This window comes from Microcaecilia unicolor, chromosome 1 (genome assembly GCF_901765095.1).
Source record: "Microcaecilia unicolor chromosome 1, aMicUni1.1, whole genome shotgun sequence".
In the NCBI taxonomy this organism is placed as follows: Eukaryota; Metazoa; Chordata; class Amphibia; order Gymnophiona; family Siphonopidae; genus Microcaecilia; species Microcaecilia unicolor.
Window position 1 is genome coordinate 175,165,818 of NC_044031.1, and position 18,841 is coordinate 175,184,658.

Below are 18,841 nucleotides of genomic sequence, written 5' to 3' on the forward strand. Positions count from 1 at the left end.
TATAGAAGCTCTACCACAGGCCAGAGCTGAAGGAAGACATCGATTCCCAGAGTCTGAGGGACCAGGCCTCTGCTGAAGACCCACAGAGCTTTGGGGTAGGCAGGGGTTGCCATCAAAACCATGGTCGGCAGACCCCAACGGCTCGTGATCGACGAGAACGCCTGGTCTGAGAGCTGCCACTCTCCCGGACCCAACACATGTCGACTGAAAAAGTCTGCTTCGACATTCAGATATCCTGCAATGTGTGCTGCTGACAGTTGCTCCAAATGCTGTTCCGCCCAAAGGCACAAGCGACTCGCTTCCCTGGCCAAGGGAGCTGTCCTGGTTCCTCCCTGCCTATTGACCTAGACCACCGCGGTGGTCTTGTCGGACAGGATCCGCACTGACTTCTGGAACAACAGCTGCAGAATGTCCTGGAGGGCCAGACGAATCGTCCTCAACTCCCAGATATTGATGGGCCACTGCGCTCCAGCGGGAACTAAATTCCCTATGTCGACCGTCCCTGGCAGTGATCCCCCCAACCTGACAAACTGGAATCCGCGGTGACTACAATCCACGCAGGCGTCGTCCGGGGTATGCCCAGACAGAGAGAGACTGACCGCAATCCTCCGACACTGGGGACCAACAGCTGAGCAGAGAATGCTGTACCGGCCTCCCAGGTTCGCCGCGCTGACTTGGGCAACACGTTGTAGACCTGAGCCAGCAGCTTCTACTTCCCCGCCTCTGGAAGAAAGACTCTGCCTATCTGAGAGTCGAAGGTCACTCTACTCCTGAGAGAGAGTGAAGGAATTAGCCGACTTTTCTCCAAATTGATAATCCAACCCAAGGATCGCAGTAGGGCGAGAACCCTGTTCATGGCTCACCCACCTTCCTCAAAAGATGGTACCCGGACCAGCCAGTCAACTAGATAAGGGAGCACTGCCTTGTCTTGCTGATAAAAACCGCCATGACGACCATCACCTCGGAAAAGGTCCGAGACGCTGTTCCAGCGGGAAAGGGATGGCCTGGAACGGAAACAGGCGGGTCAGGACTGCAAGCGGAGACAACGCTGAAAAGGGGGCCAAACTGCAATGTGCAAACGGGCCTCTGTTATGTCCAGAGCTGACAGAAATTCTCCCTTCCTTACGGTGGCAACGACCGACCGGAGGTACTCCATCCCGAAATGACTCACTCTCAAGGCCTCGTTGACTCCTGAAATCGAGAATAGGCCGATAGGAACCTCCTTCCTTTGGTACCACAAAGTAAATGGAGTAGCGTCCTGTGCCACATGTTCCACCGGAACGGGCACAACAGAGCCGAAAGAATTAAACTGGCCAGAGACAGCTTGACTGCCGTGAAGTTTGCAGCGACTTGTAAGGAGAGACCAAGAATAAATTCTTCAGTTTGTAGCCATCTCGATGACTCCCAGGAGCCATTCGTCAGTCGTTCCCTGGCCCACTCACCAAGGAAGTAGGACAGCCGTCCTCCTATCCAATCTGGGCCATGAGCCAGGGCCCCAAAAATGGCCACGAGCCCTAGGGGTAGCTCTGAGAGCATTACCGCCGAAGCGACGGTCTCCACAAAAAGACTGTTGGCTGACGCTGCTAGAAATAGAGCTTTATCCAGACGACACCGGCAGGTCCCTCGAAAACAGCTCCTGGAGGAGACCATACGAGAAGTCGTCCTGTTCCCGACCTCTGGGAAGCGCTTGATTCCATTGGAATCTCCCAGCTCCGACACCATCTTATCCAGCTCGACTCCGAAGAGGAGCTTACCCGTGAGTGGCAACTTGCCATACAGCCCTTATAAGCCGCGTGAGCTGCGCCATGGCGAAGCAAAGGTCAACGGCGGGCAGAAATGACTAAGGAAAGTTCCTTAGTAGCAGCCCGAAGGCATCCGATAGCCGATCCGCCACCAAGGCCCAATATTTTCTAAGGTTGGACCAGCCGCTATTAGCTCCTCCATACAGGAAGTCTGATGAAAGGCGGAAAGGCAAGGCCTGACCACGTAGAGCTGCAAAACAGCCGCCTGCTACACAGGGAGGCTGATTCAAAGCCCATTGCTACGAGGCTTCTAACCTCCTGTCCTGCGTGTCCTTGAGAGCGGTGCCGCCTTCCACAGGCCAAGCTTCAAAGACCCATTGCTAGGTGATTTCTTGGTCCCTGTTATGACAAGAGAGACCACAGTAGGAAGGCGGAAGGATTCGCGCTCCCCCTCAAAAAGGGGAACAAGCGCTGCATGGCCGTAGCGACCCGAAGGAAGCCTCCTGAGAATCCCATCGCCCTGCAAAAAGAGTCTTCATTGCCTCAAAAGGTGGAAGGCTCTAGGCGGGCGCCTGGTGACCGATACTATAGAAGGAGCCACCGAGGAGGAAGGCCCACAATGAGGTGCTGAGATTTCCTATAGCCCGCACCATCAAGTTAGGTAACTGCTCCTGGCGAAAAAGACGGGCAGGAGCGGAATCATCTACTCCATTTGAGAAATTCTCACCGTCCTCCAGCATATCCACCTGAGCGCTGGGAAACCTGCTGCCCTCTCTACCTCAAAAACAGCAGACTCCAGGTCTAGAGGTAGGGGGGCTACCCTGGGGTGCCTGAGAGAACCCTCAGAACTCCTATCAGACAGGGAAGTCCCAGCCCTTCAAGGAGAAAAACTAGGTGCCTAAAGGCACGAAATCTGGGGGAAAGAGCTTCATGCTCCGCTCCCACAGCAACACCATCTGTGAAACCGCTGTAGAAGTAGAGACACGGAGGTGCGCGAATCCAAGATGGCGCCCGCTGCTTCAGCCTGAGAAGGTACTGCGCGGGAAGAAAAGACAATCCTTTAAAACTTAGGTGCCGTCCCTGAGCCGCCCTTCTTTGGGGCGTCCTGCTCTGTCGAGTAGCCATCGCGGACTGGGAAAAACATCACGAGTCGCCATCAGGAGATGGGCGGCTAACGCTTAAGGCGCTCGGAAACTGGCGGCAAAAGGGCGGGCAAAGGCAGGCAACGCAGAAAAAGGCCGCACTTCTCCTAACGACGCGTGACCGCAGTCCGGACATACAGGCGCCACACTATACATCCCAGAGCCCCCTCCCGCTTAAGGTTTCAATACCTGAAAATCCTGAGCTGCAACGAATCTGACCGAGTGAGCAAGGAGAAATTAGATCTTACCTGCTAATTTGCTTTCCTTTAGTCCCTCCGGACCGGACCAGGATTGGACTGATGGGTTGTGCTCGCCTACCAGCAGGTGGAGACTGAGAAAAAACTGACTCTAGAGAGCCAATAGGAGCCCTGGCCATGTGACCTTAGCCTCAGTATTTGAACAACAAAGCAGGAAAGAAAGAAAGACCTTCTGTGCCGTATGGAATCCTAGCAGCCACAAAGCACTCGGCAATGCAAGTATCAGAGCTCACCAGCAACTCTCACCAGAGAAGTGGTATGGCCCGATATGTATTACAGCTCACCAGCAACTCTCACTAGAGAAGTGGTATGGCTCACTTGTACTATAGCTCACCAGCAACTCTCACCAGAGAAGCGATATGGCTCACATGTAATATAGCTCACCAGCAACTCTCCCCAGAGAAGTGGTATGGCTCACATATAATATAGCTCACCCGCAACTCTCACCAGAGAAGTGGTATGGCTCACTTGTCTTATAGCTCACCAGCAACTCTCACCAGAGAAGTGGTATGGCCCACTTAAGATTTTATATATATTCCATCAACTGAGCTTACCAGCAACTCTCACCAGAAAGTGGTAAATCATATTTAAGGTTTTATAGATATTCCAGCAACTGAGCTCAGCCACAACTCTCACCAGAGAAGTGGTATGGCGTATTTAAGGTTTTATAGATAGATTCCAGCAATTGAGCTCACCAGCAACCACCAGAGAAGTGGTATAGACCACGTAAAGTTCTGTATATATATAGTATTGTTCCACGAATCGTAAACGAATGAATACACTTCCTACTGAATACACTTCCTACTTAATAAAAGAAGCTAAAGAGTAGAGAGAACATGGGAGGGGCCTGGTCCGGTCCGGAGGGACTAAAGGAAAGCAAATTAGCAGGTAAGATCTAATTTCTCCTTCCTTAGCGTCCCTCCGGACCGGACCAGGATTGGACTGATGGGAAGTACCAAAGCAGTAATCTGAAGGGAGGGACCCTAAGAAAACTGCAGAGAAATGTTCATGCTGCATAGGCCACCTGGCGACAACTAACATGTAGTGTGTCCCAATGAGCAAAATAAAATGAAACTAGGACTAAGTTGCCAACTTACCAATGTGCACCGAGAGCACCAAAAATCGCCGTAGTAAGAATAGAGCCCGCTTCTGAAGTTGTGGAATATGTTGTAATACGCTGTGGAACTGCCCTCTCAGCGAGAAGAGAAATAGACACTCATTTCCTTGATCCTTCGCGATATAGCGGGTTAGAAACAATGAAAACTTTTACGCCTACTGGCTAGAAGGACAAAACCAATAAGAAAAAACCGATTGGGAAAGGTGAAAACTTTAAACTACAGCAGACCGAAAAGAAGTTACCAACCGTAGAAGTATTCCACACATAGATCTACTTGCTGCAATGGCTACTGGGAAACACTGCTTGAAGAGGAAACTTTATAGAAAAAGTTATGGCTACTAGAAAACAGAACTTTAAGAGTCTGTTCACCTAGTTCACCTAGCTGGTGGACGAAGCGGGAGGTACAGGTGCAGGACTCCTTTAAGAAACCGCTTTGACAGTGGATGCTGCATAAGCGTTGCGGTTGTCAACAGTATCATGTATCACTGATAGAGCTGCCAAATGAACTCTAATGGATGAGTAAGACAGACAAGATTTCGCAAGATGCAGAAGATATTCCAAAACATGCAAAATGGATACTGTTTGTGGAATGAAGTGGCGAGGAGGAGTACCACAGAGTGAACCGTCGCCACTTTGATTCATAGGACTTTAATGTAGATTTCTGTCTGGAAGCAATTAAAACTTGAAGTACTTCCTGCGAAAATATCAAAGATGTTGCAGACCCAGTAACCACGCCATAAGTTGAGTGACTGGGGGTCCGGATGTAGAAGGGTGCCTTGGTTCTGCGTAAACACCTAGTGAGATGATGGAAGAAAACGCATAAAGAAGGCTGAAAAACCCCTGCTGGACGTTGGCATCTGTCCCTGTCTCCGTCAAGACTGTTGCTGAACGGAAGAAGCAAGAAATGTTCGTGAGCCTGAAGGCAAAAAGAGATAGCCCTGAAGTGTCGCAGTGAGGAAGTAAGGCTGAAAAAATTAGAGTCCATTCACCTAAATGCAGGGTGACACAACTAAGAAAAAATGAGTACAAACTCAAGAGTATACTCTTAACTCCTCCTTGGCGGATGACATAACCCATTGCCATGGCAAGGACCAACATAGCTCTCTCCGCCTTGTTTGTCAGTAGGGAAAACAAAATTCACCCGAAGGTAAAACGAATTGCTGAGGTCCCCCAGAAAAAAAATATATACAAACAAGCTTCTGCCAAAAAGTGTACTGCACGAAGCATCCCAATGACAGAACTAAGGTTCTTGAGATAACTAGATGACACTTAAATAGCGCGATTGATGACCCTGAGATTCGCAATAGGATGAAGGAAAATTCCTTCTTGGGCATTAGAAAGTAAAATTGCATTCTGCAGAATAGAGCGAGGGAAATGGCCGAAGGCCCAAGGTCACCAAGAAAAATATAAACTGGGATGTTGCAGAGGAGACAAAAGACTGTGCGCCAACCTGACTAAACAAAGCGGAAAATCAGAGATATCTGATGAGAGATCAAATGAGAGATCAAATGAGAGGCCTGGCTACAATCACCACCCAACCTAGAGACTGTAAGAAATGCAACACCCGGTGCGTGACCTGAGAACTCTGCTGATAAGACTTTCTCCAATTAGGCAGTCGTCTAGGTAAGAATGAAATGACCCTAAGAGCGCAATGAACATCCTCTTAGATCTATAAAAGAACGGAAGAGAGAGTACTGCTGAAAATGACCGGTTAATGCATAAGCAAAAAACTAGCCATTCTCTGGATCCTGAGGAGAAGAGGAAGGGTGACCAAGGACACCAGTTAAATAGGGCTACAAACTCCAACCCTATCTCTATGGCGTTCCATAGTTGGGTAAGTTCTGAATATAGAAAGTTCTGAATATAGGAGTCCACCAGCTATGGTAGTACGCTCCGGACAGAAATAAATTGTCCCAGTATGAACGTCTGATTCACCGGCCTGTAATTTCTTGGATCTCCCTAATCCACATACCACTAATCCACGTACCACGGTCATGCGTCCTCCCTCACTGAGATGTAGATTGTAAGCTCCTTTGAGCAGGGAACGTCCTTCTTTGTTAATTTGTACAGCGCTGCATAACCCTAGTAGCGCTCTAGAAATGTTAAGTAGTAGTAGTAGTACCAGACTCACACCCAATAGATATGAATGTTGAGCTTGTTTCAGGTTAAAACACCGAACCTAGGCCCAGGGTCCCCGGTGTTCCTAGTGGTGAACAGCCATGGCAAATATTGTATGCGCTAGTTTGCAGAATTACTGCAAAGCCTTGCTTTTGGAGCAGAGATTTCTGTTCGATACTCTCGTGAGAGGTTTTTTTTTTTTTTTTTTTTTAATGCTGTTCTGGCTGTAGAAAGGTGGACATTTGAGCTTCCCCAGAATGGCAAAACTTATGTACCTATGCCCATTAGATATGAATGCTGGACTTGATGGACTTTAGGCCTTACCCAGCATAACCATACTTATATACCTATGGTATAAATACACAGGAAGTGAGTGAATCCCCTTCCAATTGAAAGAACACTCTGGAGTGAAGGCGCATAGAATGAAAATGAAAAAGGACAAACTTGGAAATTACCTGTAACGAAAAAAGTGAAGTTGTGCCACAGCCACTTGGTGAAGGCAGTGTAGACAAGACTGTATCTGAATTCAAGAAAGCTTGATATAACATCAGGTCTCTAAGGAAGAGGAAGAGATAGCAGATGGTATGTATAGGCATACTGGACCAAACCAGGATGTTTATAATCTGCCAATGCTGAACTGATAGAGTAGAGACAAACACGAGTAGATGGTTTGAGGACCGTCCACTATCTTTAAGTGAAAGGATGACTTTATTCTCTAAGTGACCATATGTCCTGTAAAAACCAGAAGAAAGCTAAAATGAAATATGAGAGGCTTCAAGGCAGTTGGAAAAGAAGGGAAGACATGAATAAAGCATGCCTGCTAAGGCAGCTGAGTGACTGGGAGCTTGGTAGACAGGACTGTCCCTCAGAGAATATGAAAGAGCTGATATATCCCCATGGCATCTGAACAATATACTGTATGCCTCTAGAGAAGGCTTCTTAAGTCGGAAAAAGAAAACACTGTATAACACTACAGCCATTAAGAGTGTCTGTTAAGTTCTTAAAACACTATATAACATCATAGGCATGGAGTAAAATGCTTGAAAGGAACTAAGATATTATGGTCAGAATTGCAAAGTACCAATCAATTGACTCTTAGGCAATGTAGTCCTATTCACCAGGGAATGAGAAAGACAGAAATTTACTCTATGCCTATAGAGAAAGTGTCTAAAGTTCTTAAAACACTGTATAATACTACAGCTATTGAGGAAAATGCTTGAAATGAATTATGATATTATGATAAGATGTAGATTTCCACCAGGCAATGAAAAATGACTGAGCACCAGAAAAAACTAGTGTTAACAGCCCCGTGATACATAGAAATTTAAAACAAGAAAAGCTTGTTATATATCCATATATGAAAGGAGCCCACTTTTCAACCAAATATTGCCTGCTGATGTGAAGAGCATTTTAGAATACGCCGTTCAGCACATACAAAAGTGTACACATCTTGGAGCCGAACTGCTCTATGAACTGCAGCCTTACCTTCAGCAGAGAGATCCCCGACTGATAAGATGGAGGGAGAAACAAAATGGCCGCCGTTCGCTCCACTGACCCTGTGGCGATCGTCGACAGCGCGCCCGACACCTCCGAACAAGCGGAGCCCAGTGGAACGGCAAAGAACAACAGCCGGCGAAAAAAGGCCCCGAAAAAACTGGAGGCAGCACCGGACCCGAAGAAACCTTGAAGGGAGAGCAAAATTTACACGTTCCGGCCTGCGTGAACTGCGCGACGCTGACCGACAGCAGCTGTTTGAACTTTTAAGCCACATCGGAAAAAACAGGTGGCCGCGCTTACGCGGTTCGCACCTTTCTTTTTTTTTTTTTTTCATTTGTTTAAACTGCCGCCGCCAAAACGCAAGAAAATGGAGGAAATTAAATCTGACGAGAAAAATCGCTGTTTAAAGTCACAGATACTGAATTATTTTCTTCTGTTTGTTTTTTTTTGTTTGTTTTTTTATAACCCCTCAATCATAATAAACACTGGAGCTGCCTGCTCGTTAGAAGTCTGGGGAAGAAAGGCTGCTTCTTTGAATTTCCTTTTATTTGATTTAATTCTTTTAAAGCAGCTACCTGTTAAAAGTGGCTGCCTCTCCCAAAGACGGTACACCTTTCCAGAGAAAGGGACGGCCCTTCCCTGCTAAGCCAGGGAGATGGGGAGGAAGGGGGGTGGACTCGAGACACCCGAGTTTAACACCCCCGAGGCTGTCAAAGAAAGAAGAGAAAGGAAACCCTGTCAAGCCTCTAAATAAGATTCCAGGCACAGAAGAATTATCACAAATATCTGTAATATCTAAAGAGAAAAGGAGAGAGACTAATGGGCTCACTTCCTACCTGCTGGGAGACTGAGAAAATACTGAGGCTAAGGTCACATGGCCAGGGCTCCTATTGGCTCTCTAGAGTCAGAGTTTTTTCTCAGTCTCCACCTGCTGGTAGGCGAGCACAACCCATCAGTCCAATCCTGGTCCGGTCCGGAGGGACGCTAAGGAAACACCTGTTTTGTTTTTTGCTGTTGTTGTTTTTCAGCAGGAGAAAACTCATGTTGCGCTGGCTCCAGCGGGAGGGGGGAGAAGGGAGGGACCTGGCACCACCAGGTGTCACCGCTTGATCCCAAGCCTGGAAGAGCCCTCAACCCGGTGGTTAACTCAACTACACCTGCAAAGCAGGAGAGGGAGACCAACCAGTGTTCAACCACACCTGCAAGCAGGAGAGGAGCCCAAATCTAAGCTAAACTACACCTACAAAGTAGGAGAGGAGACCAAAGCAGAGCTGCTGAGTCTTGTGACCATTCCCTGCTAGATAGAGAGAATACTAAGGAATTGGTGTCTGCACTTGGACCATATATAGGGAGCCAAATGTTTGCTCTCTATCTCCCCTGCTGGTGGATGGACAAAACCCACTTGTCTATGGATTGATCTATCAGACGCTATGGAAGTAGTGGTATTAACTCTTAGGACTTACTTCTACTATCTTCTGAACATCCACATCATCCAAAATGATACAAAGCCATATCTGGAAGAAAAAAATGAAAACTGTACATTTTGCACACTATGTTCTTTACTACAGGAATAAAATCAACATACTCCATAAGCCGTGTCAAAATCAAAGCAATGATTTGAACCACTATTAAGTGAAGAAGACACTGAATCCAAGTACAGCTGTCAAAGCAATATATTTAACAGCATTAAAATTACCATAAACACTTGTGTTCCTTAATTCACAATGTGCTGCTTTCTTTAAATTTATTAAACTGTTTCAAAGTCATCTACTTAACTAAAACTGGTCTGACTACATGGACCAAAATTAGTATACATACTTTATGGTATTTAATCAAGAATTCAAGTATCTTCCAAAGCCCACCCAACAATCAGACAGGAAGAGTTACTTACTAGGGATATTCTGTGTAAAATGTTTGAAACTTCTGCAAGAGTCTGCACTATTGGTAGCATTTTTGCATAGAATTTCCCCATCCTAAAGGCCCAAAATTTCCTCCTATTTCCCTTGTCAAGCTCCAACCTCCCCCACAGCACACACCTTTGTCTGCTTCCCCTCCCCTCCTCCAAGGTTAGTTCTGAGGAGGTAGCCGCATAGAGAAGACATCAGTGTGCTTCTTGATCTGGTCAACCAGCTCTTCAACCTTCTCTCCAAAAACATTACTCCCCCCTGCAAGGGGCATCCGCCATTCTCTGCCGGACCAAATGGTAAAGGTCAGAGACATGCAGCCTTGAGAGTCTGTGCATCGCTATACCCTGGGCAGGGATTCTGGATGCCATGTCAAAAGTGTTGTAAATGCCCCTGGCCAAGAACTTGTGACAAGCCTTCTGCTACTTGACCAATTGGCAAAAAGGATCGGTCCTGCTACAGAGGAAGCGTATCAACCAAGTCAGACAGCTACCTCACAGAGTTCCACAAGTAGACGCTCGTGAACAGCTGGTACGATTGAACATGGGAAATGAGCATAGCGGCCTGATACATTTTCCTCCCAAAGGAGTCCAGGTTCTAGTTTCTCTGCCTGGGGGAGACGAGGCATAGTGCCTAGTACTCTTGGCTGTCATGAGAGCGTCATCTACCACCCTGGAGTTGTGGGGTAACTGAGACATTGCCAACCCAGGTTTCCTGTGGATCAGATAACTAGATGCCTATTTTCTTGGGGACCACAGGGACAGAGGAGACGCCCAGTTCCGCACGAGGACTGCCTTGAGTACCTAGTGCAGAGAAGCCATCACTGCCTCCTGAGGTGGAGAGGTGTAGTAGTCCAGGACCCTCGAACATCTTGGCCCTGGGATCATCCTCCACTTCTACGGGGAAGGGTATGGCCTAAGCCATTTCCCACACAAAAAGAGGTGAAATCTCAGGTGAAGACAGCCGTCCTCAGGTGGAGAACGTTCAGACTGGATCCCAAATGACTCATACGGAGGAAAAAAGTACCTGGGATCGTCTGACTCCCACGAGCGCTCATCCTCAGTATCAGACACCACCTCCCTGAGGGAGTCAGAGACCAGGCCTGCCTCAATATTGAGGACCCATGGCCTAAAGACCAGCGTCGAGGAGTCTGTTCCTGCCTCGACTCCGGCGAAGTTCCCTCAACCGATGTCGAAGGAGAACCGGCCTGGGTGGCAAACACCGTAACTGCAAGCAACACTGGTGTCTGAAGCCGCACTGCAGGCTGAGGGCCAGGCGGGGACGCAGCGGAAGGCATGAAAGACACAGGCACCCCTGGAGCTGACGCACATCGCTGCATGAAACTCTCCAAGAGCTCTGGAAGCGCAAGGCCTGGAGTCACTCGTAGAGAGCCACCATTGGTAAAGGCTGGGGGGCTGGTGTGGGCTATCTGGGGTACGGGAGCAGGATCTCTGCTGCTTGGAGACACTCGCGCCAGCACCTCTTGAATGGAGGGGGAACACTTCCTCCTGGTGCCGGATCCCTCTATGTCCCGGAGCTCCTGGCACCATGTGTTGAAGGAGAACTGTATCGGTGTTTCTTGGCCTTCATCCGATGCACCTCGCCGAGACTCCTCAGTGCCGACAAGGATGACATGGAATCCTCACATCACCTCTGGGTCGGGTCCGAAGGATGGTCCCGGGGGGGGGGGGGGGGGGGGGGCTGCACAGCAGAAGGCCTCAAGGCAGGTGAACACACACTTGATGGTTCACTGCTCCAAGTGTCTCTGGGCCTCGCAGAAGCCATCCCACAGCCAGCAAAGAAGGGAGCTAGACCAGACACAAGAGTACCAGACAGCACCACCTACCCATATGAGAGAAAAGTACTAGGTCTTTCCAAGGAGTGCCACCTGCTAATACTGGTTGAAGGCACTGGTAAAACTCAGTTTTTCTCTATTCCATCTGCTGGTAGGAGGGGATAATACCCACTTCTGCAAAACAGTGGAGTAGACACGAAGGATACTATTTTATCCATATAATGCTGCTTAAAACCAGACAGCTCTTGCATTATTCAGGTAGTACTGAAGTAGTATGGGTAAGGACTAATAAGTTATCTGGATAACTTAACACAGAAAAATTGTTTGAAATGAGGGGAGTTGAGAAGGCATTACACTGGACTCCTGCTATCAGATGTAGCCACTGTGCAGAGGTAGCCCAGGAGGATCAACTACTGTGAACAGAGTCAGCCAGCCTCTGTGCTGATGTGCTTTCCTCCTCTGGGGTAAACAGGATACTTCAGAGCTGGTTAGGGCAGTCCTTGTAAGTTCATACTTCCACAATGCTTGCAATCAGCCTGATTATGGTCTAAGCCCATATTAATTGTGCATTGGGAATGGGTGGTCAAAATGTAGATCTTTCACATGATGGTTTTGTTTTTTTGCATCTGTTTGCTAGACTAGAAAGCAAAAGGTGCAGGACTTAGGTGAATATGCTCAGAACTTTACACTAGTTCTAAGCTATGGGAAAGCTATTCCATCCCAGGCCCATTAGATAGTGTCACCCACCTGTGTGCCTGACTCAATCCCACTTAGCAACACAAAAGAAAATGCTCATCAGGCTTGTTCATCCTTTTTCTAGCAAGGGCCACATTTTGTGTGTAACATTTAGAGGGTTAAAGCACGCACACTCGGCTCCTAGCGTCTCTTATGTACCCCCAACCTTCACCCTGTCTCTTATGTTAACACCCCCCCCCCCCCAAAGCATCTATCTCAGGTAACCCAAGTCTCACCTAGCTGACTTCAGCAGCATAAAACAGCACAACTGCAACTGTAAGCTTGAGAGCTCTCACAGTTTCATGTCTTACAGCTTGAGCCACATGGTTCAGGAAGTTTGAGTTGGTTCCACAGTTTCAGGGCCTGCAACAGCTCCCAAACTTCCTGCATTATGTGGCTGAAGCTTGAAGAGCCAGAATCATAATGACGAAGCCACAGCTGTGCAGTTTTGATGCAGCCACATTTGCTACATTTTCTTGAAATAAGGGAAGAGACAGTTTCTTAGTATATTGCGCTTATATTTCTATTAAGCTGCCATTTTTTCCATTCTACTCACCCTTTAGATACACCAGTTCTATCAGTGATTATTTAACTTCTTTCACCGCACCAAATCGTGCAAAGAAATCCCCTATTTCCATTTCATCCATCTGAAACAAAAAAAATTAAGTATATTGAGAGCACAAGATACAAAAACATGTATGCAGGACAACTGAAGTCACTCACCCTGATATCAATTCCACCAACAAAAACTGTATTAGGCATGATTTTCCCTTCTGGTAAAACATATCCCTGGCTGGTTGTTGCCGAGTGAGAGTCATCTTCTCTTGTGATAATATTCTGAGAATCGGGAACTGCTGAAGACTGAAAATTCAACAGGCTTGTTAGAGGAAAAAACAATTAAAGCAATGCATACAACTACTTAATGTTTATCCATACCTTTAAAAGTGAAATTTAGTCTTGCCTAATTTCCCTTCCTTGATCCCTGGTAGACCAGTCATGCTCTCCTACCAGCAGAGAGAATTTGAACACACCACCAGCATAAAAGTGGTACAGCCTAGATCTAGTCAGCATTTTTATGCCAAAGCAAAAAAAAAAAAACAAAAAGCAGCTTAAACCACATAACCAGAACCAAACTGTTCCAAAGGAACCGCTGCAAAATTAGAAGTAAAGATCTTGAAGCAATGACAAATGTAAAAATTATGTTCTTACCTGATAATTTTCTTTCCTTTAATCATAGCAGACCAGTCCAGACTAATGGGTTGTGTCCACCTACCAGCGGAAGGAGACAGAGAAAATAGTTCCAAGTAAACCACCCCTTAAAGGTATCGCACAGCCTGGAATGTTCAGTATTTCAAATAGACAAGCAATGGTGCTCTGAAGTCTAGAAGAAAACACAGTTAATACCAAACAGGCAAACTCTTGGAGCCAATATGCAGAACCTCACTGTTCCTGCTTGGCCAAAGGCAACTGCAACCTCCCCTCACAGTAAAGTAAGCAGGAGGGAATGGTCCATACTGAGCTTGCTCAAGCACAGAGATCTACCCCTGAATCCGGGGAAAGAACGCCGTGATGCCAAGTAACAGGAGTCATACAGAGCTGGCACAACAACAAGTGGCAGGAGATTGAAAAGAGAAGATGAAGTAGGCAGTGCCTTAAGACATCCCAGCATATTGAAGCGTCGTGGAACAGCCAAAGGAAACACTCTGACAGACATCAGCCAGGGAGGGCATCTGGACTGGTTGGGTATGATTAAAGGAAAGAAAATTATCAGGTAAGAACATAATTTTTCCTTCCTTGTCATCTATCCCAGACCAGTCCACACTAATGGGATGTAGCAAAGCAGTTTCCCAAAAGAGTGTGGGGGGGGGGGGGGGGGAAAAGAAGAATGCAGAAGGTTGAAAAATCAACAAAGCTATACACACAGCAAAAAACTGATCAGCAGAAAAGGATTTGAATATCCAAGCCGCCAGCCTACCAAAATGGAACAGAGTTAGACACTAGAAAAGGAACTGAAGCCGTAGGACGTAAAACAAATGTCCTGAGCAAAAGAAAAATTACATACCCCTGTCCTGAGAGTAGTAAAAGAAGCAGCAAAAGATACTCATGCCAAAGGACCCCTCCTTGGAAGGAAGGCAACAGTCGTATTAAAGCAACAAGGAGAAGAACTGTCTCTCCTAGACCAGGATCCACTTCTCCGAACCCTGGCAGGACAAAGACTAATTCCCAAACCTGCCGGTCTGCCTTGAGTGCAAGATGGTCGGATGAAGCGACCCTAACAAGTACTAGGAGTACGCAACCCCAAAGAGTGCGCCACACTTCATAGAAGAAAGGAAGTAAGGCCCAGGAACCACCCAGACCCGCGACTAGTGAGAGAATCAAACTCCACAGACCAAGAAGCAACTCCAGAGTCGAGAGAACCAACTAACTGGAGCACTAGTCTCTCCAGAACCATGAAGAAAAAGGGCATCAGCATACCAGGGTACAACCGTAGAAAGAGTACTCCTCAACCAGCTCGCTCTGGATTTAGGGATGAAAGAAGAGCCAAGAGAACAAAAGGAGACAAAAAGAGAGTTGAGAGCCACACTGTGGAGAAAAGACCCCCAAGGTGCCAAGAGGTCACAAAAGGAGCAGAGACTAATTCAAACTCCAGCAACGGAGAAGCTTCTCGCCAGCCACCAAGAGGCTATGGCAAGAAAAGGTGCCATAGGAATGGTAGCTAACAGGAGACAAGACAGCCTTGTCTAGCAGTCTAACTGCGGTATGCCACAGCTGCTGAGAATTTACTGTATCCAACCCACAGAAAAAAACTGAGGTTGACCGACAAGGTGAAACTACTATTTCTGTTCACGCTTTCCAAAAATACTAGGACTAGGGGGCATGCGATGAAACTACAGTGTAGTAAATTTAAAACAAATCGGAGAAAATGTTTCTTCACCCAACGTGTAATTAAACTCTGGAATTCATTGCCGGAGAAAGTGGTGAAGGCGGTTAGCTTAGCAGAGTTTAAAAAGGGGTTGGACAGTTTCCTAAAGGACAAGTCCATAAACCGCTACTAAACGGACTTGGAAAACTCCAAAATTCCAGGAATAACATGTTTAGAATGTTTGTACGTTTGGGAAGCTTGCCAGGTGCCCTTGGCCTGGATTGGCCGCTGTCGTGGACAGGATGCTGGGCTCGATGGACCCTTGGTCTTTTCCCAGTATGGCATTACTTATGTACTTATTTCTATAGCGCTACTAGACGTACACAGAGCCGTACGTTTGAACATGAAGAGACAGTTCCTGCTCAACAGACCTTACAGTCTAATTAGGACAAACAGGACAAACAAGAGATAAGGGAATATTAAAGTGAGGATGATAAAATAAGGGTTCTGAACAAGTGAATAAGGGTTAAGAGTTAAAAGCAGCATCAAAAAGGTGGGCTTTTAGCTTAGATTTGAAGACGGCCAGAGATGGAGCTTGACGTACCGACTCAGGAAGTCTATTCCAGGCATATGGTGTAGCAAGATGAAAGGAATGGAGTCTGGAGTTAGCGGTGGAGGAGAAGGGTGCAGATAAGAGAGATTTACCCAGTGAACGGAGCTCCCGGGGAGGAATGTAGGGAGAGATGAGAGTGGAGAGGTACTGAGGAGCTGAAGAGTGAATGCACTTATAGGTCAATAAGAGGAGTTTGAACTATATGCAGAAATGGATAGGAAGCCAATGAAGTGACTTGAGGAGAGAGCTAATATGAGCATAATGACACTGGCGGAATATTAATCATGCAGCAGAATTTTGAACAGATTGAAGAGGAGAGAGATGGCTAAGTGGGAGAACTGTGAGAAGCAAGTTGCAATAGTCTAAGCGAGATGTGATTCTGGTAGTGTGCTCAGAAAGGAAAGGGTGAATTTTGCTGATATTATAGAGAAAGAAATGACAAGTTTTAGGAGTCTGTTGAATATGTGCAAAGAAGGAGAGGGAGGAGTCGAAGATGACCCCAAGGTTACGAGCTGATGAGACAGGAAGGATGAGAGTGTTATCCACAGAAATAGAGAATGGGGGAGGAGGAGAGGTTGGTTTAGGGGGAAAGATAAGAAGCTCAGTCTTGGTCATGTTTAGTTTCAGATGGCGCTGAGACATCTAGGCAGCAATGTCCGACAGGCAGGCTGATACTTTGGTCTGGGTTTTGGCTGAGATTTCTGGTGTGGAGAGGTAGATCTGGGAGTCATCAGCTTAAAGATGATACTGAAAACCATGGGATGAGATCAGAGTACCAAGAGAAGAAGTATAGATGGAAAAGAGAAGAGGTCCCAGGACAGATCCCTGAGGTACACCAACTGACAGTGCCCAACAGGCAAAGGTGAAAATATGCTCCACAGTCAAAAGACTGAACTGTGCTCAAGGGACAAAAAAGAAGCTGCGCTGATCAGGCAGAGTGGGATTCGTGCTCAACGAGAACAAACAGATTTGCACTCAAAGCACACAAACTCTGTCACACACCATGGGCAGAGAAAGAGTTGCACACCTCTGGCAAAGATAGAAATGCACTGAACAAGCAGAGTAACAGACAGAGAGGATGAGCAGTGCCCCACTGAAAGAGCTGGATGTTAGAGGTACCTGCAGAACTGAAGCTGCGGTAGCGATGGAACTGTGTATATAACACAGACAAGGAGCTGCTTTCAACAAGCAAACAAGAAGCTGCATTCCAGATGCCAGCAAGGAGCTGCGCTCCTGACATCGGCAAGGAGCAGCGCTCCACACACCGACAAGCAGCTATGCTTCCTATGCAGACATGAAGCTGTGTAGCACCTGCAGTCACAGAGCTGTGCTCCACTTCACCCAATTTGCAGAGAAGAGTTGTGCTAAACATACAGAGATGGAGCTACACTCAACAGGTGGTGGAGCTGCGCACTGCACGCAGACAGGGAGCTGCATTCCATACGCAAAGAGAGAGAGCTGCATTCCACAGGCAGACACAGAGCTGTGTTCTACACGCAGACACAGAGCTTTGCCCCACGCTGAGATCTGCAGAGAAAGAACTACACTCAACGTGAGAGAATGGAGCTGAGTTCAACGTGCAGAAATAAAATGTTGCAGAAGCAGCAGCAAAGGAACTTCACTCAACATGCCATGATAGAGCTGTCCTCAACATACAGCGATGGAGCTAAAGCCAACCTGGAACTGTGGAACTGTGCCCAGAATGCAGTGATGGAGCCGCGCCCAACATGGAACGGAGGAACTGTATGGAATAATGAAGCCGCGCTCAACAGGCAAAATGCATAGATGGGAGTCCCGGGGAACAGCCAGAGAAGAAGGTGCTGCCAGGAGGCCAACAGGAAAGGAACACAACTTTTGGAAATGCAGACCTGGCGCTGCTCTCCTCTGGCCCAGAGGGATTGAAACTACAAGAAGAGAAAGCCCCACGCCCCAAGAGACACTCAGCCCTCAAGTGGTCTCTGAGCCACAATGACCGCCCTCCTAGGCAACTGATATGGAGCAGCAGTCAACGTAGAGAGAAAACTCCCGCCAAGAGGGAGGAAAGCATCACGGAGCTGGAATCCTCAGACCATAGGGAGCAAAACGCAGCCGTAAGGCAGTGAGGAAGAAACAACTCTTGCCAGGCCAGGAACCAAGAGGAAGTTGGCCACTAACACCAAACTGAGGAAAAACCAGCTAAGGGAGAGTCAAACTCCAGACCTAGAACAGATCCACTTCCCTGCAGAAAAGTAGAGAAAAGCGCACAGCTAAGAGGCGATAATCCAGATGCACAGCAATAGATCTGCTCAGCAAGAAAGAACTGCGTCCCTTACAGAAAAAGGAAAGAGTGCCAAATGTGCCAGGAGAGAGGCACCTAAAACTAGATAAGGCAAAATCCGCCTGTGCCAAGCTAAAACTCCCGCCTGAAAGCAAGGGAAGCAAGGAAGAGCTGTGGCAAACTAGTCCTAAAAAGGCACATTCCCGTAAAGAGACACTGAACTGAGCCCAAGCAAAAGACTGGCAAGAATGGCGCTCCCGAGGGTACTCAGAAGAGGGATTTGAGCAAGCAGTTGCACATCTAGGGCAACTCGGATCCCCACCAGAAGGAAAGTACACTGCAGACAAACCAGAGCAGACAGGAGGGATCCACGGGGTCGAGAGAACCAGAACCTCCCTACGGAAGAGAGGAAAAACTGCTGCCAAGTATCATATAGCAGGGGCGTCTCAAGCAAGATGCCAGAAGCAGCAGAGACCAGACGGTCTGGAAAAGAACTGACCAACAGCCGCGTAAGGCTGACAGGAATGAAAAAATGGCCCTGGACTAAAAAGACTGAGCCTGCAGCCAAACATAGCCAGCGAGAGACTTCCCCCACTTTGGAAATGGCAGACTAAGACCTCCGAACCGCAAAGTACAAGTTCCAGCAACAGGGCGCCCTCTGAACCAGCTGCCATCTAGGACCATGAAGAGGAAATAAAACAACTGAGTTTTGTGATCCAGACACGAGCCATGTCCCACAAACAAAAACAAAAAAAAAAAATCAAAGCAACTGGTACCAGCTCAGAAGGGTCCAAGATCAGA

General features: G+C 47.4%; 1 protein-coding gene across 1 annotated transcript in view; it reads right to left on the bottom strand.

Annotated features, from left to right (window-relative positions):
• DAZL (deleted in azoospermia like) overlaps positions 1 to 18,841 on the bottom strand; it is a 312,957-nt gene that overhangs the window by 242,284 nt on the left and 51,832 nt on the right. Inside the window, 5 exon segments of the mRNA XM_030202610.1 lie at positions 9,337 to 9,368; positions 9,371 to 9,387; positions 12,864 to 12,894; positions 12,897 to 12,954; positions 13,031 to 13,168. Coding sequence (XP_030058470.1) covers positions 9,337 to 9,368; positions 9,371 to 9,387; positions 12,864 to 12,894; positions 12,897 to 12,954; positions 13,031 to 13,168 — 276 coding nt within the window.